The following is a 27,408-nucleotide window of genomic DNA, read 5'->3' as shown; positions in this document are numbered from 1 at the left end:
TGTTAAGAAAAAGAGGTTAGTTTACTCTTAGGAGATATGAGATTGTCATGTATGTATGTATATAGACTACTTGGGAATATTTCTAGAGTAAACGACACTGGTTTTCCTCACATGTTTGGACTTTTCTTGTATGTAACTTGCTTTAATCATGTAAATAACTCTCTCAAACGATTCCTCATGCCATATTAACTCTGAATTACTGTTTTATTTGTCCCTGTATGTTGTGTAATTCAAAAGTTAATCTATTTGGGTAGTTTTCGGTGAAAATGACACCAAAATTTGCATGTTTTTAGGCTTTTCTTGTTTCAGACTTGCTTTAATCATGTAAATAACCATTGCAATCGATTCCTCGTGTCACGTTTACCCTGCAGAAGTGCTTTATTTATAATTTTATGTTGTGTAGTTCAAAAGTTATGGAAGATAATGATTTTCCCTGAAAATCCAAGATGGCTGCCAAGATGGCCGCCAATGACCCCCATGGGACACAAATTTTTCTTGGGAACAAAAAAATTCATTAACTAGACACCCTAAGGGTTACAAAAAAGTAAGTTAAAAAAATGTGTTCGGGGGGTGCATGGGGACCCCCCATTCCTACCAGACTATATGTGTGAGGAAAGGAATAATGCACTGGTGACATTTTTAGTGTATTGTGGCATACTGCAACTTTTATAAAATCAGTATGTGTGTGGTCGTGCGTTTGAGCAAAATATGCAAAGTTGACAATTTACCAACTAAGCCGGGCATGCGAACATGGTACACGAAAAGACAATACTTTGAAGAAATCTCTAGGCTTACTTCACGATCACATACACACATACACACACACACACACATACATACATACGCATGAAGAAAGCAAAGACATTGTAACACCCAACTCCAAAAGTTAGTCCTATCAGAGGCGAAACTGTGATACATACCAGGTAATAGTTATCAAATTTTGAGAAAATGGCCCACAGGGGGCTATAAAGCTACATTTCTGTACAGAATGTTGTATCCTGAAAAAATTAACTTTACTATTCCAGATGGTGTATTCAAGTTCAGTTGTTATTGTTTTCAATCAGTTTCCACAATAACATGCTTGAAAATGACACCTTACCACTGACACATACAGTGTGTCACTTTTCATGTGATTTATCAAATAAGAAGTATGAGTGGCAAGATGAAGCTGAATTACTGATAATACATAACAAAATGCATGAAATCACTGAAATATTTACACAGGAACTAAATGGCCACAAAAATATCACAAGAAATCTACATTCTCCATTACAAATCATCCAACAAGGACAATTACAATGATGATAAATCTTATGGTACTCAACCACCAAAAAGAAAATTTAGTGATTAGTACTGATTACGGTACTTGTGACTGCATAACAGTGGAGATGAATATTAACAAGGAAAAATCAGGGTTATTGTATTGTTGAAGAGGTACGAGGCTGGAGAAAGGCAATCAGTGTCCAGCACATTATCACTGCCAGTGAGAAATTTATCTAAATCTGTGTAATGTTTATAGTACGCTTTGACAAATGGTTGTGTCTCTTCAAGTATCATAATACACATTCTTATCATGCCACATGAAATAGAAATTTCAATGCAAACAAATGAGGATTCTGTGCACATCATATCCCCCACTAACAGATACAAAATGTTTATTCTGCAAAGATAGAGTACATAGAGATATCTGCATAGTAGTAAATTTACAATGGAATAATCAACAGAACAATATATTCAATGATTGAAAGAAAAAAAAATGTAATTGATTGAATGAATGACAAGAAATAATAATCAAATCAATCAATCAATCAGCTAATGAAAATTTAAAAAAAACACACACATAAATAGTTGATTTCGTATGTAAATGTTAAATGCTGAAGAGTAATGAGCTGTAGTCCTAATGGCATTTACACAGTCACACCAGTACACAAGCTTTCAGTCACGGAAATTGGAGAAGTCATAAAACCACGATGCCATGAATGAATTCTCCGTAATAGCACGTAGATGACGTGGTTTACAAGAGAAAATAGATTGATATGTGGAAAGAGCTTACAGGTTTGTAAATAATTAACATTGCTTCATTACACAAACTGCAGTTGCTCGTAGAACAATGTTTTTAACTGGCAAAAAAGAAAGAAAGCACGATTTCGCTATCATGTGAATGCACACATCTGAAAATGCACAAGTTGGGCTTTGTTCTTTCTTTTTTCTTCTTCTTCTTTTTCTTCTTCTTCTTCTTCTTCTATAGGGTATTGTAAGACCATGACCAATATAAAAGTTTGCAGGAGGAATGACTTTTCTGTTCTATTGCACAGGTGAAATAGTGATTATAGTACTGTAATTATTGCAAGTTGAGTGACCATCAAGACAATGTATGGCAGAACACATGAATTAGTAAGAGAGTGTGTGTGTGTGTGTGTGTGTACATGTGCATACCTTGTATGCTTCTATGAGTGTATGCACACATGTGCTGGTATTTTAGTACAACTGCAAAGTTAAAGCATCACATTTTCCTCAAACGCATGGCTTTTTGCCTCAAACCATTTTTTTCATACAAAATAGTCAGAAATCTTCAACATATATCGTAATAAAACCATGTGTACACAGAAAAGGTCATATCATGACACATGAATGCCACTCTGAGAAAAATCATTTCTTTGCTGATTACACACTGAAAGTATCTTTCATAGGATACTCAAATGTCACTGTTGTTGTATCTCAAGCTGCTGAAATTCTAAGGCCAACCACTGCAAAATGGCTGTTTTAGTAAGAAAAATGCACTCAGAATAAAAGTCATCCGCTGGTTCTCTCACTGTCATCAAGTTTTCTCTTCCTAGACATGTGGGGTTTTTTTTTCCCCTTGGTTTTTATAGTTTCCTGACTCATAACATTGAAGGAATCCCGCTATTTAATGCGCAGACCATTAAAGCTTGCCGTCAAGATATCTGGGGATGAAGTTTATATCATCATTCTCTTTGTGGATGCAAGTCATGGCTAACCATAACTCCCAAATGCCAACAGCGCGGTGAGGCACGATTCTCGCCGTGCCACTTTCGGTGTGAATTGTAAATTTCATGTCGAGTGAGGGGAGACAAACTGACAGCAGCTGTATCGATGTGCATATCTGGCTTAGCGTACTCTCAAGATTCCCATATCTCATTTCTACCTGCCCCCCCCCCGGGAAAAAAAAATCACATAGGGACAAGCTTGGCAATGGATTTAGATGACTCTTCATTCCTGAAATGACACAATCCACAAATAAGATTTTTAAAGCCCTAAGGAGACACATGTCAGCAAACCTTACTGTGTTTTGATAGTGAAATCATTAACGTTCATCAAAGTCACTGTTCAAATTAAGATGTGAAAATGAATATCTTTTTTTCTTCTTTTTTTTTGGGGGGGGAGGGTACAAGAAATTGTCGCAATTCAAAGTACATAATCTTAAACGTTACTCAAGTATATCATATGATATTTCAAAAAGAAAGAAAGAAAGATGCTTTCTCTCTTCAAGATTGCCATGTGTTGAGGTTTGCATGATGTGCATATTTGAGGCTCAACACACTATAATTATAAACTTTCATTGATTTCTGACAGAGTGGTAATGGCAACAACAAACAAACAACAAAATTATAAAAGTCTCTATGGAAATATAGCATGGGTGGCCCTGAATCTTTCAAAGTATGGGAACATTTCGGCCACTTTTACCTGATACATATCACAGAACATAAAGAAATAGAGGAAGGAAAAATGGGTTACCTTTGTTGCTCTTCCTTCTGCCTCTCCTCCTCCTCTAATCTCCTCTTCTCTTCTTCTAACCTTTGTCGTTCTCTCTCCTCTTCTTCCCTTCTCAATCTTTCCTCCTCTTCTCTCCTTTTACGAATGAAGACAAAACAGAGAGATAAATTTGTATGTAAACTCATTCAAATCTTTTCTCTGCTCTCATTGATTTCGTAGCTCCGTTGAGCCTTACGAAAACACCTCTGTACAGTCTGAATACCATAAAAGTGAACATTTTTGCCCATTTCAAGCAACATGAAACCAGTGCGAAAATAAAAACAAGCAAATATTTAGTTTGTTTTATGGTTTAGTTATATGATATTGCAAGGCGATGAATGGGAGACCTGGGAATATTGGCCTTATGAAGTGCAATATTCCCATGTATTACATGAATCAAAGCCATTCAATATGATTATTATCATCTACCGATTATCTAGAGAAGGCATAAACTGTACAAAAGTTCCATACTTCTACTAGTCTTTGAAGTTGACTCCGCACTGAAAAAGGGGAAGCTGGCAAGATGTTTGCACACTTGTGAATTGTAACAACAAGAGTTTGCGCACTTTACCGTAGCAAGCATGTGGGCACTCAACAAGAGTTCGCGCGACAGACAAGACAGAATACAGTGTATTATTGCACGGCCACAAACAATGATAGCCTATGGGGAATTAATGCATTGGCCAAGGTCCGCAAAATGACAGCATTTTCTCAAATGATCTTGCAATCACATTTAGTAATCAATGACTTCAATCATGCACGGAGCAAGGTTTCATATGTTAAAAAAACTACACCATTGACACAACAAGCCGTGCTCTAATCGTTAGCACTGCTGAGAGCGCACCCATCAATAACACTTCCATCCCTTATTTTTTAGCTCTGTCCTTGGATGCACCCTGACATTTTGAGCTGTGAATAACTGACATTCACTTTAAGTGTCTGCACCACAGCTTGTTGACAAATACACGTGTCTGTTCCTCACTCGAAGACCTTTTCATCAGAGAATTTCCGCTCGCAGTGAAGAAATTTTCTCTCATCATGGCCTGAAGAGATGTTTTGCAATTAAATACAAGAGTCTTGCCATTACTCCTATTCCTGCTCTTCCATCAATACCAGAGGTGGCATGGTGGGGGTGTTGGGGGGGGGGGGGGGAGGGGTGTAGGGGCTTCCCTCTACCTTCTTATCTGTCACTTATTATTCAATGTTCTTATCAAGTCCTTTCCTCCCCCCCCCCCAAAAAAAAAAAAATATTAATTAATTAATTGATTAATTTTAAAAAAAGAGTAGTCATTAGTGGCAAAATAACACACCAATTTAGACTAACATGGCATGTAAAATTTGTGAATAGCACCTGACTCGCGAAATTCTGGAAAATGAAAACCTCGTGAAATATTTGGCGTCTAACAGTAATTGAGGAAATATTAATAATTGAGGAAGCTCACAGATTGATCACAAACTTGCTGGACAATATTCTGTTGCATCACTGTTCATCTTATGACATGCTGTACGGTTCAGGGATGACATCTTTAAATGTAATTCATCCTGGCAATCTACAGGGCATTAAAAGAAGTCACTCTAGCCAGAAGTAGGGATTACTTCTGGCTAGAGTGACTTCAAGAATGGGAAGCATTGCAACGGGATGTTGCAAGACAAACGACTATCACTTAATAATTTCTATTGTTCCTCGGATTTGAGTTGTTTACCTCTTCCTCTCCTGTTCCTCCTTCTCCCTCCGGTGGGCCTCAATGTACGGCCGAACCTGCGGACAGCGGCTGTCGAGAAGCCGGCAGAATTCGAGCTTGGAGTCGTCCTTACTCAAGTCGCCAAGTGCTTCCCATTCTCGTCTTTGACAGGAAAAAGGGAGAAAAGAATGAAAAGGGGGAAGGGGGGGGGAGATGGTCAGAGATGCATTAATCTGTAAATAATCAAATGACAGATATTCTGTCTGGAATGGTGAAATGGAGACGGATAGAGATAAACATGGTGAGAAAGAATGAGGTAGATAGGTAGATATAAAATAGATAGATAGATAGATAGATAGATAGATAGATAGATAGATAGATAGATAGATAGATAGATAAATAGATAGATAGATCTAGATAGACAGATAGACAGATAGATAGATAGACAGACAGATAGACAGACAGATAGAGAGGAGAGAAAGAGAGCAGGAAAGAGAGATCAAGTATGAGTACAAAAGAGTTTTAGTTCACTCTTTCAAACAAGATAAAAGTCACTAATACAAAAGATATAAAAAAGGAAGGACAGACCTGCCAGACAGACAGACAGACAGACAGACAAAGAGACAGACATACACTTTGCACAATGCATAGGCATAGGCATACTTTCCACTTGTCTGTCTCAGTGGGCATTCATTATACTTAGATATTCTGTGGTGTACATCTGTACACGCTCCGTATTTACATTGACAAAATTTGCATAATCCATGAACTGAATTTAAATTACCTTTAAGAATTCTGGTCAACATCTCTTTGATGGTTGAGTTAGGCCAGAATAACGAAGTTGAGATTCGATGAATATCAGTATATTAGAAAATATTTTGTCATGAATAACATGAATTTTGCACTCTTGCCTAAACCCTTCTACAAGGTGTTTACACAAACCAGGTTATTGTCATTACTTTACAAAAAAACATGAGGCCTGATTAGCAATAATTTGCCCCAACAAATTCTGATATTTAAATAAAAAAAATTATAATCATTAAAAAAACTAGCAATGCATACATAGGAGCTTACAACTGAAATATCTCCATGAGGGAACCCATAAGAATCATTGTCTCCATAGTGGAGCCCATAAGAATCATTGTCTCCATAGTGGAGCCCATAAGAATCATTGTCTCCATAGTGGAGCCCATAAGAATCATTGTCTCCATAGTGGAGCCCATAAGAATCATTGTCTCCATAGTGGAGCCCATAAGAATCATTGTCTCCATAGTGGAGCCCATAAGAATCATTGTCTCCATAGTGGAGCTATGAAAGTAACTCAAAACAACAGCTCATGTAACAAACATATCAAGTGGCTCAAACCTTGGTGTCATAGATCAGTAACATGTAGGCCTACCAAAATGGGATTCTGTGTGTTATGAGACCATCTGAGTCTGCCAATACATCATGAGATCAGATCACATAATTGACTTTATGCCACTAATTTGAAATGTGGAGAAGGGATATGGCACCATGTGAAACCAAGTAAACATTCAAAGAGATTTCCTTGTTGTTTTTGAGGGTAAAATGTCATTAGGAGGCATGATCTGAGATGGTTATGTTTGTCCAACTGTGAGACAGAATACACAAAAATGATCAAGATTACCGGTTAAAAAAAACAAAACAACAACACTCAAACACTTTTTTCACTGCTTATGCCACACAATATTTCTTTCAATAAACATGAAAGCTGATGGCTAGGTCTGTGAATTTGGACACGGCTTGGGGCAGCCGCCAGGAAGATGTAGAATGGATTTCGATTATTTCAGATGAGATGATGTGTATGCAAGGAGGCTTGGTTCGGCTCAACTGACAGGGCTGAACACGCTCCGACGTGGTGCTCAACTCGCTTCACATTGCCTTCATCCGCAATCAGGCTGTCGGAGCTTTAAGTGGTCATGTGTTTACTCTAGATGTGCGGAGACAGGGTGATAATGCCGACCTGTCGTCTGGCATCTCACCCATTAATGGCAAATTTATGGCAAAGACGTTTTACAACCACTGTACAGTTTTCATCAGACATACAGATCTGTTGCCATGGTTAGCTGCAAGTAATATTGCTTGAGTAGTCAAAACTAATAACTCGAACACTCTTATCATTAACGAAGGTTATTCCTAATCCTCTCTTCAGTATTCATATTAGAAAGACATCTACCCCCATAGAAATATGATACACTGAACACGTACTATTTATAACTAGGTAATCTCAGGACTGTTTAGGGGGGGGGGGGCTGCCATAATCTTGGCAAATATGATAGATTATATCAAATGCAATCATAATGTACTGTACTTGATATAAAAAGCCTATTAAGAGTATAATATTGCACAATTTCATGCCACACTCTCAATCCTGGCTTTAACACATTCAAACTCACATTTAAGCATCCTGAAATCTGAAATCTTTTCCAATGAATGAATAAACCAATGATAATATTGCCAAGAGCTTGTCATACTAAAAAATGAAGTGTTCTCAAATAAGTTTCATTATCTTTGATATAATATTGTACTCATTAGTATCATACATTTGATGTATGATTAACAAATTTGAGTTATACAATTATATAGTGTATATCATGTGCATCATGAATATCCCTTTAAGATTTAATGAGCTGTGTGGCACTTTAAAACTCTCTCAGGACCAATATCTTATTATGTCATTATTTGTATGATAGACACAAGTCAAGAGCAATGAGTTAAAGGTACTGTTTACCATTGGGAGCAGTGATGTAAAAAATATTCCAGGTATCACATTTGATGCATACTGTATGTGTAGGTCAGTTGTGTCACAAAACATCCTACCATATTAAAATTTTTCAATACAGCCTAAAATATACGGAGATATCACTGTTTTTCTCACCAAACCATGACTGTAGATGGTTTAGTCTAGAGACAATTTTATTATAACTGTTGTTCACATTTTGCACATTTAACAATATCTAACATTGATTATACTGATTAACTTTTTTACACTGGTTGTTTCTATCCCTAACTTGCCATTTAGAATTATTCAGAAGCACTAAAGCTGGGTTTTTGTTTCATCTGCAAATGGTAAATAATGCCTTTAAGATCAGTAACAATCTTTGGTAAATGAAAGCCTGTGACTTTGATGAACTGCAATCTTGAAATAATATTCATGATGTAACATTTTGAAAAATCTCTGCTTTAATCATCTTATCATCAGGTATCAAAAAAGGTAAGTATGACATCAGCCTTTAAATAAAGGAAAGATAAACAACACTGTCATGTCTAACTTTTAAAGTGGCATGATGTGTGATTTATAGTGACGTGCATGCTATTTGTAGGCTCATTATTGAACCTTTGCAAAACTCGCACCTTCCATGTTTGCAATCAGGCTGCCACGGATACTCATTTATAACCTATTCATCACTCCATATCCTGTTTACACTTGACATTGATGTTTATCTTGGAACATATTTCTACCCTGCACATGTTTACACTGACCCATATTATGAAAACTAGCAGGAGCTCCTTCTTCACAAACTAATTCATTACTCTTCTTAAAGGACAAGTTCACCTAAATATGTGCGGATTGAGTGAATGCAGTGTAATATTTGTAGAACACATCAGTGACAGTTTGAGGAGCATCGGATGTGAATCCCTTCAAAAGTTATGAATTTTTGAAGTTTCAGTGCCTCAATCACGGGATGAAAAAAACAAAACAAAACTACTACAGTTTGTGATGTCACATGTGTAGAATATAAAGGAGATATGAAGACAATCCACAAAATTGCATTTTTTTTCTTTTTTTGTTGAAAAGCACACATTCCCACAACTTGTTACTGAGCATTATTCCCCCTGCCTTCTGAAAAAGGCAAGTCAAAAGCTCTTTTATTATGCGAGAAAAGCGAAACACGTTGAATTTTCTTTATATTTTCTTTATATCGTTTTATGCATGTGCCATCAAAAACTGTACTAGTCTTCTCACCTAGCAATGGCAGCACTGAAACTGCAAAAATGTTTAACTTTTGAACGGATTGTGTGATTTTCCTCAGTCTTTTACTGCTGTGCTCTACTACTATTGCTGCATTCATTCAATCCACACATGCAATGCTAATTGCATGGAACTATTTTGTTTTAATATTCTCTGCTATTGTTGTGATACTACAAAGCTCTTCCATCAATATAATACTGTATAAGCTGGTATTTTCACGAGCATTTAATTTTCGTGAATTTCTCGAATCACAGTTGGACCACGAATTTAACAAAATGTGAAAATGTCGCCACGCGCTAGGGTAATAGCGTATGATCACAATAGCCTCAGTGTCAATTCGCTAATACAACATCTCGCAAAAATGTCTGTCACTTCCTCATTTGCGAAAATATATGTACGCGAAAATAACAGCTTAAAAATACATAAGACTTTACTCGATGTGGTGGTTATGGTTGCGCCTCTTTTGAGAGGTAAGTGGTGTAGTCATCTTCTAGTATTGCACTTTCGTGTAGTTCGTGCAGGGGCACATCTCAGATACTCACCTTCTGTCACTGCCTACAACATCCAGGTACCCAGGAGGGGGCGACTTGGAGGCGTCTACCTTGCCGTATGTGATCTGTTTGATGTATGCAACCAACTTCAGTTTGTCCTTGTAGGCAAGATGAACCGCCTTTCCATCAAACTCTGTGAATGATGAGAGAACGACAAAAAAGAAGTGCAATTTATAATAATATGCAGGCCGACAGCTTGGTTGAAATCGAATTTTCAATCTATGTCTTGTATGACAAACACACACACACTGCAGGAAAAGAATCACTCCACATCTTCGATTTAGGGCCCACTTCCTCCCCCCCCCCCTCTAAAAACAAAACAAAACAAAACAATAACAACAACAATAACAAAACAACCAAACAAATAAACACAGCATCCTGCATGCTCTTAAAAAGGTTTCACTTTCCTGTGATCATTCACTTTTCACATGATACCAAGAATATCTTCATTTGTTCTTAAAAAGGAACGATCAAAACACTTTGTTGGAAGAGTTTTGACCTTTGTTATTTTTAAAGGGCTGTGAAAAGATTAATATACCCTTGATGCATTATCTATCGTTTTCTATCTACCTATCTATCTTTCTACTATGTACATGTCAGAAAAGAAATCAAGGAATGAAATTTGATAGTGGCATCGGATGTGAAAAACGAAAATAGGATGAGCATTTCACATGCAGTACCACAGTCAATTCACTCTTCTATCAAAGTGCCAATAAGAAGCCATAATAGATGACTACTCTCACTAGTTATGACTTTCTTTCCAGATTGAATTCTCATTCAGTGGGTCTTTTCCATCTTCCCACACACAGAAACAAAAAATAAAATAAAAAAAATAAGGGGGGGGGGAGAATCCCCCACTTCATCACTTTATAACAAGAAGCGACGGGAAGCAGCATACCACGTATGCTACTGTTCTGCTGAGCGAAAATTTGGGTAATAATTCACCTTTGACATTTTCTCAGCGGCTAGACGCATTCTCCCACACTTAAAGCGCACATGAAGTTCAGCTAACATTCTGTTTTTCATCAACATCTCATGATACTAGTATTCTGATGACAGCCAGAACAAGACATAAAAACCACTGCTGACGTTGGAAGATTACAAAAGACCTTGAGATATCATTTCAAAGGTGGCTATTGGTCTTGCACGGAATAATTTTCCTGGCATTGCATCGCAATTTGCTATGCAATATTTACGTGACTGCTTTACAAATTACCTTTTGTGTAGCACTTTTCTTCAATAGAAGTGTACAAGAAATTGATTTGAATTATGTGTCTATCGCCTGAAATTGCTAATCAAATCTGAGGAGGAAAATTATTCCCTGGTGTCACTCTTGTGACTAGATTTGCCACAGTGTCAGCATTTGTACTGGTAAAATAAGACTAGGACAGATGATTGCACTGCTTGAAAAAATAACAAGTGGCAATTTAACATAAAAAAGTCCCTCAAATCAACAAATGAATATGTCAAAGATCTATTTGCATCATAAATGACAATTAATAATAGAATCAAGGTGATAACAAAAAATAATTTACCTTCTCGAAATTGCTTTGCAATTAGTCATTGGACACACATTATGAACAACAACAACAAAGATATACAGCTGTATACAATTCTATTTACTTTTCCTCCCCTGCTTAATTTTAAAATGAAATTTGGCACAGCAGTCATATCCAAAATGCATAGCAAATTGCTATGTGACACCAGGAAAATTAATCCCTGGATATGCGTTTTCTCCCCCATTTGATTTCAAAAGACAAGTATCAGTTCACATCACAAGTGGCAGTTCACATCACAAGTGGCAGTTCATCATCACAACATTTTCTGTTGAATCTATTACTTCCTTATAAGCTTTAAATGCCAATCATGCCAGCTTCAAGTAAGTGAAGACGATGTTACATGTCTGCCACAATTAACTGATACTCACTCTAACAGTTATTACGGTCATATTTTTACTCTGAAGCACAACTGCACTGTACAGTCTATTTCTGCTTTCTTCACAGAAACTGTGTCTAAGATATAAATGATGATGGAATAAGCAATATTGCTACACGATGAAAGTCTCAAAACACTTGTATTTATGCTTAACACAAGCTTCATATCCTGAACAATAATAACAAAAACTGAAATACCACCTTCTTCATAAAGGATCATACAGTTCAGCAAAAAAATAAAAATAAATAAAAATAAGTGAACATCTAGTAGAGCTTTCCATGAAACTATGCAGATGCTCATAATACATACTAAACCTTTAAAAAAAAAGAGAAAATGGATTTATGAGAAAAAAAAAAGATCAGCTATAGATGTTCATCCTCAGAAAATGTTTTCAAAATGTCCACATTACAGATGTCTCTCTTTTCTAGTACAAGAAAAATTATGCAACTATGGCCTAACAAATCAGAAAAATTCAACCTGTCTTGTTCTCCACTTTAGACAGTTACTCCATCATACGATGAAACAGCTACTAGTGATGAAAACCACGTTTGAATATGAAAGACAGGGCACTTGTGCCATAATTCTTAAGAATTATGTCAACTTATCATCATGCCAGATTTTCTCAGCATAGGACCATTAGTTTACGAGTATGTTCAAATAATCCCATACCACAAGTCATCTGTACCTCACACCAGAAAGACCCTAATATTTAAACATTATGAAATACTCCTTCTTTTGCATCTTTTGCATCCCATACCAGTAGTAACTTAGTAGTATTAGGTTTGTTAAATGTTTACAATTTAGAAATACCAATCACACCATACATACACGTAGGGTCAACTCTTTCCACATAATCTCAAAGGTGACCCCGCAAAAAAAAAAAAATAAAATAAAATAAATAAATGAATAAAATAAGAATAAATAAATACAAAATAAGATAACAATAATAATCATAACACCAACAAAGAAAATAAAACCCAGCCACTTTCTGGTTTGTTTGTGAGAGGAACTTTAATAGGGTCACATCCTTTCTAAATCCAGCTTCCCTCTTTACTATTGCTTTTTCAGGTGTTGCTATTCATTCTACCATTGCAACAATCAAACGGAGTATTATTATTTTCAGAACACGCTACTGAAAAAAAAAAAATACTCAGGAACATATTCCTACGTAAAGGCAGCAAGCAAGCACTTTTCAACACCATTTCCTTACCACACAGGCTGCCATAGACTTACAGTTGAAATCAACTATATAATCAATTTCAACTCTTCATAAAACAGGGCCCAGGATTGCAACATTAGAGTGATTACGATCATATGAAAGAAACACATCAAATTAAGTAAACAAATGCTTGTCAATAAAATAAAAAATAGCAGCTATTACCAAGGCAAAACTGTGCCGGTTCGGGATGAGTAACTACATGCATTAAGTACTATTTATTTGTGTTATGTGCCTTTTGATTATTTAAGAATTTGTTTAAAGATGGTAAATTATAATAAAATTAACCATGGTGCATTGCTGCAAATGAGTTCTGCAAGTCAAAAAAATACAGTCAACCTTAAGTCGACCACGCATAAGTCGAATAATCGCCTATAAAGTTGATGGTCTTTTCAAGTCCTCTTTATATTCTATTTATTTTAATCTCTCATGTATTAAAGTTTCATTTCTTCTAAGTCAAAGCTATTTCTTCAGTCTAAATAGATTCGACTTAGGGAAGGTTGACTGTAATTGCCTTAAAATGACTAAACAGAGATGAGTAAAATACTAATACTACATAATGAAAGCCATGTAAATATGCAATAATTGTCATAATACTCCATCTCATCGTTCACTGATCACACCAAAGATGCTACACACAGCCTTTACTACACTTGAAGTGCCAATGCGCTTTCTTGATAGTTAGCAAGATCCATACAGAAATGTGTCTTGAATAGGGTTAATACATTAAAATGAAGAAGATGCATTCAATACATTACAAAAATTACATCTTATCACAATCTTGGATCCAGACATGAATATTATTATTATTAACTATCTCCTACTTATGCCAACACACACAAACACACACACACACAGAGTACAGTAAGTATTCAGTCGAGATAACATACATGGGTGCAAGTGACCAAAGCAATGAGTGGGCCATCATTGTAAACTGATTTAAGATCTCCCACTCACCTCGCGCCTTCCGTATTAAACCTTCCTCCTAATGACCCCAGAAGATGACACAAAAGCCTTTGTGCAAGATGCCAACAGTGAGATTAAGACGCTGTGCTCTAGCATCTGACAGGCTCTAACTCCTGGCTACGCTCTCACAACCATGAGCATGGCTCATGTCAGTATCCTTTGAAAATAAGCTGGTAGGAGTCCGAATCGCCGATATAAATCCAGACAAGCTGGTATATGGAGATCGCAGCAGAGCCAGCCTACCACAATACAATCTACCCACAGGAAGCAAGCATATGTCCCCTTTGGAGCGACACAGGCTTGCATATCAGGTCGCTGAGCTGATGGAAATGTTAATGAACCAGGAGGCAATATGAGGCAGGCTGGTAGGAGAGAGCTAGAGCTCTACCATGTCAGCATGTGTATGGTACAAGTGTACGTAGGTCTTCATCCACATGCACAAGCATAGCAAAGGGCAATCTCATCCCATCGTGGGGGTGTAACGGTAGATCATGATTTGAGGGACTGCTGTACGCACAGGATGAGTGCGCATTAATGCATCACAAGAGAATTTTGCAGGCAACAAAGATTATTTTCACTGGAAAGCTTTCATCATATAATACCCTCTCCCCCCCCCCCCCCCCCAAGTAAACATCCACTAATGAGTTAGGCTGCTTTATGTACTTAGTCTGGCATTAAAGGGGATGGCTAGTAACTGATCAGTGGGAATCAGTGGGAATGCTGGGGGATGATTGTTCCAATCCTTGTGGGATTCATTTAAGAGTACATTATATATCTATTGTTGTGTGAAAATTATTTGCTTCAGAATGGTCTCATATTCAAGTAATGTGCAGTTTAATGTTTCCAGGTTAGCATGCCTGTACGCTCGTTGATGGGCCGTTAATGATCGTATTCAAAGTTTTGTCAATGCAGCTCTCAGAAACTCTAAAGTGATAAGTTTGAGGAGGAGTTTGAGCCTACACTTACACACTCAAAAAAGAGTGAACTACATGTAATATTACTGTTCAGATTGAAAGTGATTTTCCCTCCTGCAGTGAAAGTAATAGTAGAATTCAAAGTGGCAGGTAACCGGGTATGCTTTAGAAATATCCAACCTGAAATCGTCAGAGGATACATTACTTGAATTTGGTTGTGCTTGTGACAGGTAACCATCTTTCTACCTATGAGCTGAACTTACAAGATGAGAGCTGGAATGTTTTTGAAACAACACCTAGATTGGCACGCATGCATCTGGGTATTGCACGAAACCAATAAGAGAACTTTTTATGACAGAATGACTGTGAATTGCTGGGCTGAGCCATGGCCAAGCCCCTGTAACTGATAACAGAAAAAAAAAATTGTGCGGCTCGGCCAAGGCCATGCTTTGGTGTAAACAGGGTATTGGAGAGGAAGTTTAGCATGCAAGGAGTTTAATAGACAAATATGATTCCATCAATCAGAGCATATGAATAGTTTGAACGGAAAAACAGGTAATTTTTCAAAGTTTTTAAGGGAAGGTCATCATCAAATGAAGAAAAATTCAATCTTTTCAACACTACACTTGCTACATAGCAAAAAAAAAAATATATGTATCTTCAAATATACAATGATTCCACATTTCTTATATTACCGTATCTATATTGCATATATTTTTAATCATTTTCTTTGTGTTTTTATCAGCTTCAATATCAAATATCTCAAGTTGATGAAAATAGATAAGTTAAGGCATGAAATCTTCAAATGACATGTACATCTTGAGAGGAGATATGCACATAAAGATATTTTCATTATTTAACAAAAATATCTTCTTGTCCATATATCTACTGAGGAATGATAAACACATAGCTGCTCTAATTTACATTCCTTTGGATATGTGGATGAAATTTGTCAGACTATTTCAGGACAAATATGCACTTTTACTCTTGTCAATAAAACACTTCATCTATTCCAAACTGTGCTCAAATTTTCAATGGGTTAAAAAATAATGACAGCATGCTTTGGAAAATTAAAACAAAAACAAATATTTACATGCATCTATCACTCTGTAATTTAGACAGAACTTAGAGACATATATCAAACTTTAAAGTTTGCTACTTTGATATGTTAATCTTAAATGTTTGGCCAAGATCACTTTTTCTTATGATTTGTTTTGGTTTCTTTTGAGTGATTAGACTCTTTATTAGGTTATTCCCAGGCTCTTTGGAGTTTGATTTGAAGAAAATAATTGTACTCTCTCAGCCGATTGTACTGTAAAGTGCAAGTGAACATTCACATTCACATGAAATACCTTACTTTTTCAGATTGAAAATCACATTGCAGGCATATTTACATAATATTTCTTAATAAACACTGGCACAGGACTGTAGTACAACCACTGCCATGTAAATTAGACTCAAGTGAAAGGTATCAAGCTTAAATGGAACAAATAGCATGGAGACATGCCCAAGGCACAGTACGTAATTTCAGTGATTGAACTGTATGCAACACTGGTTAAACAAACATTTCTCCAGATAGCTGTACCTGTACAAGATATCAACTTGCATAAAAAAATACTTTTTACTGAGGGGAGAGAATTCAATGAAAGTACTAAAAAAAAGACAAGCACTTTACCAGTCATGCATGTATAATGAGTGTGAAAGGATATTCAAGGGTAGCTTGAGGATACGTGTACAATTGCCCAACAAAACATCACATGATCCATCGACACTCCTGTTTTACTCCACTTTCAGCTAATGACATATTACTCTAGAGCTGATATAGTGGAGGTATTGCGAAATGACTGACAGAAAGATGAAGCATTTGAAGAGTTAGTGTGTCATGTATACCAATATGATACAGTGACTGACAAAACAAATAATGCAATCAAGAAATTTTATGTCTGAAATTAATCATTGTTTTCCATGTTTTAAAGGTTGACTAAGTACACTGTAATTGACATTTATTGTATGTATCAATCCCTATTAATACAAGTTAATGAAAAACAAAATTGCCATCAAAACTAGTGTGACACTTGTCTATGATGATCACATTACACAGTCACAAATGAGGCCTGAGCTTGTTAGTAATGTTCATTCAAGAGTGTGCAAGTTAAGGTGTGACATGTTGGCCCATGTACATTTTACCAAGTTTCATCTTGAATTCGGATAAATTAATTTCTGATCTGTTGTAATATGGACAGTCACTTGACTGCGACAAAGGTATTACTTACAAGTCCTCCTAATTGAGTGGTGGTGATTGCAGTTGTCATGGATGATATGCGCAGGCTACAAAGCACTCAGATTTCACTATGTTACTGTAATCTGCTTGTCATCATGCAGATTCGACTACTCTATCCAAAAGTAATCTGCTTGCCATCAATGGAGTCACTTGCATTTATAATTTATGGACATGGTTTTCACTTACATGACAACTCACAATACATCATATTGATAGATGCATAGAAAGTACACATGTAGGATGAAGGACAAACAGATTCAGTACTGACATGAGAGATGCATAGAAAGTAGTAGAAAGACAAGCAGATCCCATACCTGGTCCCGACAAGAGCATGAAATTTCAAGCCATGGGTTACTGCTATTTCAAACTTTAATTTCAGACATTCCTAAAGAATGATTTACATGTTCTAAGTACAAATAAGAGACATGTCTGCTATCTGGAAAAAAAAAAATAGAGGGCAATATACTATATGTAGGTCTCCATTTTCCTTTCCCAACTCATGAACCATTTTGTCACTGGGCCGCTTATATACCAATGGGACCAACTGCACTAGATTTAACCATTTTCCACCCAAATTCTTGACCTTATTACCTAATTTCTAAAGAAATCAGAATCCTGTCCTCAGAAACTGCAGTGGGTCAGTGTACCCATTTGAATAAGACAGTATCCTCTTATTCTCCTTCTAAGAATGACATAGTCAAAGTTCAAAGGGATCTTATTTTCACAGGGACTACTTACGCTCACAGGGAAAACTGCGACATTAGAAAAATCCCAATGTTGCTTTCAATAGCAACTGTGTCAAAAGCATTCAAAACATGGCTGGAAATATTGCACTCCAGAGTTTGACTTTCCTATCAACTTTGTGTTGAGGTAGCAGTCAATATTTGTGGAGTGACTCCTCACCACAGAAAACTCACTTATTTTCTCGCATGACTTTTGCTCAATGTACAATTGTACTAAGCATTTTCCAATGCACTGATGGATAAATTTTTCAAAGTACATATGTACCAATAAACAAAAGGAATCGAGTCCCTCAACCTGAAATACATGGTAATGTACATAAATTTTGGTTCAAACGGTAAAAACCATCAAAATGAACTGCTTCAACATCAGAGCTTTAAAGGAAACCAAAGCCCAGGTATGTACATGTATAAATGAGGATTGAGCGAAAGCAGCAATATTACATTATACATGTATAGTAGAACATATCAGTGAAAGTTTGAGGAAAATTGATTCGAAAGTTGTGGATTTTAAAAGTTTCTGTGCTGTCATTGTTTAATAAAAAAAAATACTTCAGTTCGTGACGAAATTTTGGACAATAATATATTTTTTTAAATATCACGAGAATTCCATAAAATTCAATTTTCCATAAAAGAACACTTGTATACTTCCATCGACTTGTTACTGAATATGCTAAGGGTATATTTCCCCCCTGCTTTCTGAAAGAGGTACATTCTAAGTCATGTGCTATTACACATGTGTACATTATGCTAAAAAAAATGAAAATATGTTGAAATTGTAATTGCCCTGTTGTAGGAAATATACTTTGACCATACCTCCGTGCCTCGATACAACACTCAAGAGTCTATTATACATTAGTCATATTTTTTTTCTTCAATTCAACACCAGCAAAAACCCTTGGGCACATCTGAACATTTTAAGGACAAGTTCACTTTCATAGACATGTGGGTTGAGTGAATGCAGAATAGTAGAACACATCACTGAGAGTTTGAGCAAAATCGGACAATCCGTTAAAAAGTTATGAATTTTTGAAGTTTCTGCTCAGTCACGGCTGGATGAAAAGGCTACTATAGCTTGTGATGTCACATGAGTACAACGATATAAAGAAAGAATAAAGAAAATTCAACATATTTCCATTTTTCTCGCATAACAAAAGAACACTTGACTTCTCTCTTTCAGAAGGCAGGGGGAATAATATTACCCTTAACATACGTCAGTAGCAAGTCGAAGAAATGTGCACTTTATTCAAAAAGTAAAGTTTTGTGAAATTCTCTTTTTATTTTCCTTATATAGTTGTACGCATGTGACATCATACACTGTAGTAGTCTTCTCTTCCAGCAGTGACTGCGCAGATACTTAAAATATTCATAACTTTTGAACGGATTGTCCAATTTTCCTCAAACTTTCACTGATGTGTTCTACTAATATTGCTGCATTCTCTCAATCCTTTAAATGTATATGAAGGTGGACTTGTCCTTTAATGAGGTACCAGTTTTTGATAAAATGCTGTAAACTGACTCTACATTGCAAACAAACTGGATTTGAAGTTTACCTGCCCCTAACCTCTTCCCACACAAAAGAGTTTATAAAACATTTCTCACTTTGCAAACTATCATGTTTCAAATTCACCCAGTACAATGAACCTTTTCAGGCCCTCAGTTGCACACAAACCAATATTTACTAAGGAACATAGTGGTAGCGGTATATCATTTTCATATTGGATTGGGCATAAAAGAGACTAGGGTACAAGAATTGCCAGATACTGGACAGAGAGCTTGCCATAAGTGAGAGCAAGGGTCTACATAAAAGCCTTTTTCTTGAAACCAGGACCAGCGACAGTAACTAATGTACCAGTAGTTTAACTATGCCCTCCCAAGTGAGAAAACTTTGACTTTTTATAAAACTAGCATTGGAAGCACATGTGTGAGTCAAGCCTCCAGTATTTTCTATAAAAAAGAACAAAGTGCTGACATCTTTTTTTGGACACACAAAAGATGTTCTTTTTAAATGGTTTTCTTCCATTTACAGTGCCATATTATTTTCCCTCAAATCAGTCAAATGCTGTTCTTACTGTCTAAAGATTACCTCTTAGTATGCATGTGATTTGATGCATTTTTCAGCATCAGATCCCCAACTCTGTATGTATATATTCAAAGTTCCTGTTTACCTTTGGGAACGGTGATTTAAAAAATTTTCAAGACGTGACATTTAATGCATACTAATGTGTAGGTGTGTTGTACCACAAAATATCCAATCAAATAAAATTTTCGCAATAAAGCCTAAAATATAAGGAGATATCTGTATTTTCTCATTAAACCGTAACTGTCGAGAGTTTAGTCTGGAAACATTTTAATTATATTGTTCACATTTTGTATATTTAACAATAGTTCATCAATTTTACCGATTCAAATTTTTACAGTGGTTGTTTCTATCCCTAACTCACATTTTAGAACTATTTCAAAGCACTCGCAACATGAACTTGCAAATTATCATTCTGTGTCTCTTTTAATATAGTCTGTGTTTATCAACTTTCCCATGTTTGATAAGTGTTTCAAAACCCTTTGTCAAAATGTGTTTGCAAACGCCATTTGGATTGCGTTTCTTGAGTTGCTGCATTTATCAACACTGTTGCACACTAAGTCAATTGGGAGGCCTTGTTACTGTGCATCTTCATTGCACAGTTTGACCTGAGGAGTGGAGATGTGTAGTTAGCAGTGGTTGCCATGGGCAGGTCTGAGCTATAAAAGCATTTCAATTCAAAACAACTTTGTGTTTATCAACTATACAGAAACTTGTTTCTGGCGTTAACACATTAGCAATTGCACTTTTTTCAGCATTTCGGAAATGCATTTCTAACCCACATTAAAAACAGCTTTGCGTTAATTAACTGCCCAAAACTCCCTGAAAGTTGTAAACTTGGAAAAGGTAATTCGGCAACAGAAATGAGTTGATAAACACACCCCGATATGTACAGGTGTGTGCTGGAAGCTGCTAGTAGAGCATAACCTATTTAAACAAGAACAATAATGGATCCCCTTGAGCACACTAATGTCCCACGCTAACGACATGGTTTCAGAAGCACAATATCCTATGAAAGTAAGTCAGCTTTTGGAATTTACTGATGAGCTGATCAACAATATGGCCCACAGAAAGTAGACAGACATCTCTGATAGTCTTAGAATTTTGCAAAAGCTTTCCACAGAGTCACCCATTCACTCCAACTTAATTACTGGCAGACATCGGGCTGTGGTGATCACTACAGCTCAATCTGCTCCCATCAATGTACAGTCCAGAGTCCTATAGGGTAGTGTATTGGGTCTGGTTCCATGACATGTGCTCAGACTGTAACAAATGCTCTCATGAAATATCTGCATGCTTTAGTTGCTATTAACCCATTGAGGACAGGCTGATTTTGTTACAACACGCATTTCCCATAGACCTCTGCTCAAGTATACTTGGGACTCGTTCTTAACGGGTTAAAGCCAAATATAAAATCTACTCACACACATAACCCTAACCCTAATCCTAATCCTCACATCAAACTAAAGGCCCGGTCCCACTGGCCGATGGACACAAAATGTATGCAGAAAGGACTCAGCGGATGAGCAAAATTTCGGGGGTGGCTCCATCCGCTTTCATCCGCTCCAGAAATTGGCGAAAATTTGCGAAAACAGAACGGAAAAGAATGGAAGTGGGTAGTATGTAGAGGGATGTTAAACGGATGTTCATCGGAAGCCTAGTGGATAAAAGCGGATGGAAGTGGATGACAGCTCCGAAGGGGTTACCGCGGATAATTGCGAAGCGGATGCATAGCGGAAAGAGCGGATGCAGAGCGGATGAAGCGGATGCATCACGTACGCGTAACGGAAACAAACGCTTTGTCCGTTTTAAATACTTTATGTACGAGATGTATACGCTTACATCCTTTCTATTTCCGTGCTACTAACGATGTACAGACGTTCCATGTACCTTATCTTTCCTCCCTTTTTCCGTTTTCAGCTGCAGCAGTTGTGAGTTGCGAGGATGCCCAGAGGATGCAAAGAGGATACAGCGGACGTTTAAGGGATGAAAACGGACATACAACGTTTGTCGCTCGTATATATCGCGGATTTACATCGTACACGGCGGAAAGTTCATCCGTTCTAAAAGTTTTAAGCAGCTTAAAACTTTTTGCGCGGATGAAATCACCATGGACGGATGCTCGGTGGATAGAGCGTATGAAACATGTATGCGATGAGTACACAGCGGATGCGTAGCGTTTTCCAACGGATGGCAAGATCTTTTTTACATTTTACATCCTCTTTGCATCCGTAAGTGCAGTGGGACCGGGCCTTAAGTCTAAAACCCTTTCACAGCCCCAACCCTAACCCTAACCCTAAGTCCTTGGAGAAAATAAGACCAGGGCAATTATCACAGGAGCAAATGTTGTGTCACTGCTGGGTCTACATCACTGACATGATGGAACTGCTCACCTCCCATGTCAGATTTTTGCAGATGACACAGCAACATATATGGCCTGCATATTATATGTAGTAACACTGACCTTCCAAGCAACCAGGCCATCGATCAGAACTTGAGTAAATTTGTCTAGTGGGAAAAGAAATAGGACATGCTATTCAACCCTGAGAAATGTGTTGCCTTTATCTGTTACCAATAAACAACTAGAGAGGGGCCGTCAAAGGCGGCAGACCCACGCCTAAGTACAAAGTCGGGGTAAACATAATGTGCATTCGGTCATCTACCAGAATTCGGCCACTTAATTGCCAGTGTGCTTTATCACCAGCCAGTGAGTTCTACCAAAGATCGTACACTGAAGTGTACGATCTTCGGTTCTACAGTCACATCACACGCAAATCACATAATTACACATACGGTATTAACACTCATTCACGTACAGGAAAGTCCTTAAGTCTCCTCCAAAAATCCATCGAAAATCCCAAATTCCACCGTCAAAAGTGCAGAATCGGAACTTTTCCAAGCGCGCGCGAATTAAGTCCAGTTTTAAGAGTATTGTCTACGCGACGGGTCGCGGAAAAAGCGCTAAAAATCGAGAAATACGCCGTTTTCTTGCGGGATATTTTGATTATAGCAAGCCGAGAGTGTGATGATATCAAAGGTCGTATGAGTGTACGATCTTTGATGGTATCCACAAAAGCAAAAAAGAAAAACAAAATTTACGTACCCCCTAGGCAATTACCCCTATGATTAGTGTCTACGGGAATTATTCAATGCAAGGGTTGAATGCAAATGTCTACTGCACCAGTATTCGGCCACCAACGAGCGCCGCAACGTCCCCGGTGCAATTTTGCACCAACAGTGTAGAGCGCGATGCATTTTCAGCGGCCTTGCACACGCATTGACATTGAGCACGCATATCGTGCAGTGTGACTGCGACCGAGCAAAATGCTCCTCCAACGAAAAAAAACAATCAATGTTAATTTGAAAAATCATCAAATATCAAAGGTCGTATGAGTGTACGATCTTTGATGGTATCCACAAAAGCAAAAAAGAAAAACAAAATTTACGTACCCCCTAGGCAATTACCCCTATGATTAGTGTCTACGGGAATTATTCAATGCAAGGGTTGAATGCAAATGTCTACTGCACCAGTATTCGGCCACCAACGAGCGCCGCAACGTCCCCGGTGCAATTTTGCACCAACAGTGTAGAGCGCGATGCATTTTCAGCGGCCTTGCACACGCATTGACATTGAGCGCGCATATCGTGCAGTGTGACTGCGACCGAGCAAAATGCTCCTCCAACGAAAAAAAACAATCAATGTTAATTTGAAAAATCATCAAAATACGGGCCAGTTTGTGATGACGGAGAACGAACTTTCATAAATCTAGAAGGACATAGTCCCTCAAATAGGCCTAAACGTAAATTTCGGAATTCTTACGAACATTTGAGCAGCGAAGTCGGATCGTTGGGGAGTTTATGTCTTCGTATGGTAGCGGAAAATCGCAAAGTGAGAAACGGGAAATTTTCGGAATGGTCACTATACCATGGGGTCAAAACTTCAAGGTCACACAGAATTTGCAAGGGTCAACCGATTATCATCAAAATCTAATCGATTCTTTCCTGTCGATATCCAAACATTCCCTGAACATTTCGTGCAAATCCGTTTACCCGTTCTCTTGTTATCTTGTACACAAACAAACAAACAAACAAACAAACATACAAACAAACAAACAAACAAACAAACAAACAAACAAAAAAACAAACAAACAAACAAACAAACAAACAAACAAACAAACATACGGAACCCTTTACATAACCCCCTGCCGATTTTCATCGGCGTGGGTAAAAATAAACTGCAGACAGAGTACAAGCCCCATGGACTCAAGCTTGAAAATGTTAGAAGTATGAGATATCTAGGAATTACCATCACATCGAACTTGAATCGGTGAAATGACATCACCATGATCTGTTCTCAAGCCAACAAGACCCTTGTCTTCATCAGATGCAACCGTGGAATCTCATCTCAAGGAGTATTAAAGAGGTTGCATACAAGATGAACATTCATCCGATCAAATGACTGTGCCCACACCATCTGGGACATACATACTAAGCAGTCAGCCAAGGCGCTTGAGGCTGTACAGAGATGGGCAACATGATTTGTATAATGTGGCACTACAATTGTACCACGATAAATCTAGTGTATCAGCAATTCTAGAGGAGTTGCAGTGGCCCTCTCTCACAGACAGATGCCGAACTGCACGCCTAACAACACTGTCCCATGAGATAACATAATCCCCCACACTCTGATTTTCAGTCTGATATGATCAAGGAACACTCAACAGCTTCGCCTACTCTCTCCAAGTCAAAGAAGAATTCACAGCCATCAATATCCTGGTAATAACCAGTAGAACTTTCTACAGTGTAAATCGCTAAAATTCCTTCCTGCCAAGGACCACAAAAGACTTGAAGGACACCAATGAAAAGGCCGAGGCCAAAACCATTCAAGAGAATCAATACATTTGTGTCACAGGCCTCGGCCCAGGAGAAGTTGCTGAACACACACGCACTTTTTTATTTAATTCATACACAAATTTTTGTTTTTCATCGATTGGTCAGTTCACAGGATTATTCTATGCCCAGCTAGAGATTATTTCTGCAGTTACTAGGACCTCTTTTTCAACACAGCAACTGAACTTTCAATACACCTTCCAGCATATGAAAGTGACAGAATATTGAATAATCAACAAGTTGATTGTGTTGTGGTTACTATTCACAGAAGGTGAAGAAGACAAGAAACTCAATCTCAGCGCAGCATAGTGAAGGAGAAATATTTTTACTTGACTGTTTCAAATTTAAATTCTTCAAGCACTGTTTGTCTGCTGATTCACTTATCAAGAGTTTTGAATACTCATTTATCTAGTAGTACTAGTAGTAGTACTATCCGTAGTAGAACAATTTTTCATCAAGAACTCCTCAGGACGGTAAATTTTAGATCAGTTCTATACCCATTGTTGTCTACAGTTGTTTTCGTCATTCTTGTATTGGTTGCTCTATCATTAGTAATCTAGGGGTTTAGGGACCATGCACTGTTGACCTTACAATGACACTGGTGAAAGGCCAAAAGCAAATTGTCCAACAGGGTTCGACTTCCCTTTTTTCCCATGCCAAAATTTGTCCGCATGCAAAACGATGTAGGTTTTACATGTATAGAGAGGTGCCCGCACCTCGCCAGGGGCCGAATACCGCCACCTGGCTTAAAATTGTTACAAGCGCACTGAACAAAAAAAATTATGCCCGGGACTGTGTTCAGTATCCCTTAAAATACTTGAAACTTGGCAGGGTTACCACAAACAAGCAAAGTGTGGTGAAAAACGAGCAGTTTTTCGCGAAAATTTATATTAGGAATACGTGTTGTAAGTATCATCACGGTCACCCGCACGCATCTTTTACGTGCTTGTCTATGGGAGCATCACGGTCTGTCCCGCACACGTATTTTACGTGCTTTATCTATGGGAGCGCGGATGGCGAGTTGCGGGCCCCTTCCTTAGCGCACAACTATTCTGCATCATTCGCGTTTGAGGACGATAGCTGCAAATTTCCGGCATCGAACAGTGAACTTGTAGTTAAATTGAAATCTTCAGCATTTTTTCTGTATGTGAGTGGGATTTCATAGAATTTCAGTGACGAAATGTGATTCAAATATGCATAAACATTAACTATATGGCGAGGTGCGGGTCACCCAAGTATACTTGAAGTAGTGGGTGGTTGAATTTTGGACGACATTATGGTCGAATTATGGGCAGCTTGCTCTCACACAAATATATTCTGACATGTTTCAGCTTCTCAACAATCGACGATGGATCGAAGTCATTGCAAACCAATTAAAATAAAACCCAACTTGGGCCGGGGCATCAATATTGAACGTCAATAAAGAAATGAATTTAAATCTAAAATTTATTGCTATCAACATTGCAGGATGTCTACACTCCAGAAATCACAGTCCTCATTTGTCCCGTCTGCTTGGCAGTGCTTCAATGAAAAAACAAAGCAAGGCCTATCTGCAATACACTGCACTCGAATCTTGCTTTTACTGTAAATTTACACTTAAAAGTGAAAAACATTGCTTAGCTAGCCCACTAGACCTAGGTTTAGTTAGAGAAACACGGTTAGCAAGCGCCATCGCGCCAACATAAATAATGACACATGGGACTAGCGTGAATTCGTGACTACACCAGAAACACCTTCGTCCCTTGCCATTTCAAGAAGCCTACCTTTGTAAAAAGTGAGACACAATTTATAGAGTTCATCTAAGGTGAATCCACTCTCCTTCAAAATATCGCCAGTTTTATCATCTGTTGCAGAAGAACCCTGAGATGAAGCGGCGTCATCGTCATCTACCAGCGGTGTGAGGCCGTCGGGTGAAACTCTGAAGTCCGACATGTTGATCTCCGCCACGTAGCAGGCGGTTACGATGCGCCGAGATATGCCGGTATTATATTGGTCATCAATGTAAACGGGTTTTGCAGTCGGCATAAGCAGCGAGCGTTGCATGCACTGCACTGTTGATATACTGAACTTTTCAGTGGCATACTTTCACAAGATGCCACCTCCCCCCCCCCCCCCCCCTTTTTTTCCCCCTCCTTCTTCCTTTCTTTTTAGCTTTGTTAGATAGACAAAAATAAAACAATGAGAGGTGTTAAACTACTCCACATCTATGAAACATTAAAAGCACTTTCTATCAAATTGGGATTACTAACTGCAAAATTTTGTATTTCACTCCGCAATTGTAATTGCTGGCTTGTAAATTATGCCAACTTGACACATGGCATGCATAGGCATTAAGGATATATACAATGTTATGTGGATACTCAAGCAATTAAATTTTGACACACA

General features: G+C 37.7%; 1 protein-coding gene across 1 annotated transcript in view; it reads right to left on the bottom strand.

Moving 5' to 3' along the window:
• LOC139708469 (Golgi resident protein GCP60-like) overlaps window positions 1-26,960 on the bottom strand; it is a 39,936-nt gene extending 12,976 nt beyond the window's left edge. The window contains exons 1-4 of the mRNA XM_071620424.1: window positions 26,787-26,960; window positions 9,993-10,134; window positions 5,478-5,618; window positions 3,757-3,870 (exon numbers count right to left, since the gene is read on the bottom strand). Coding sequence (XP_071476525.1) covers window positions 3,757-3,870; window positions 5,478-5,618; window positions 9,993-10,134; window positions 26,787-26,955 — 566 coding nt within the window. The 5' untranslated portion in view covers window positions 26,956-26,960. The remainder of the gene's footprint in view (window positions 1-3,756; window positions 3,871-5,477; window positions 5,619-9,992; window positions 10,135-26,786) is intronic.
• Between the last annotated feature and the right edge of the window lie 448 nt (window positions 26,961-27,408).

The sequence above is a fragment of the Diadema antillarum genome, unplaced genomic scaffold (assembly GCF_040938485.1).
Source record: "Diadema antillarum isolate AM-2024a unplaced genomic scaffold, OU_Dant_1.0 scf00000036, whole genome shotgun sequence".
Classification (NCBI taxonomy): domain Eukaryota; kingdom Metazoa; phylum Echinodermata; class Echinoidea; order Diadematoida; family Diadematidae; genus Diadema; species Diadema antillarum.
Note: the sequence above shows the minus strand (reverse complement) of the source record. Positions and strands in the feature narration are given on the sequence as shown.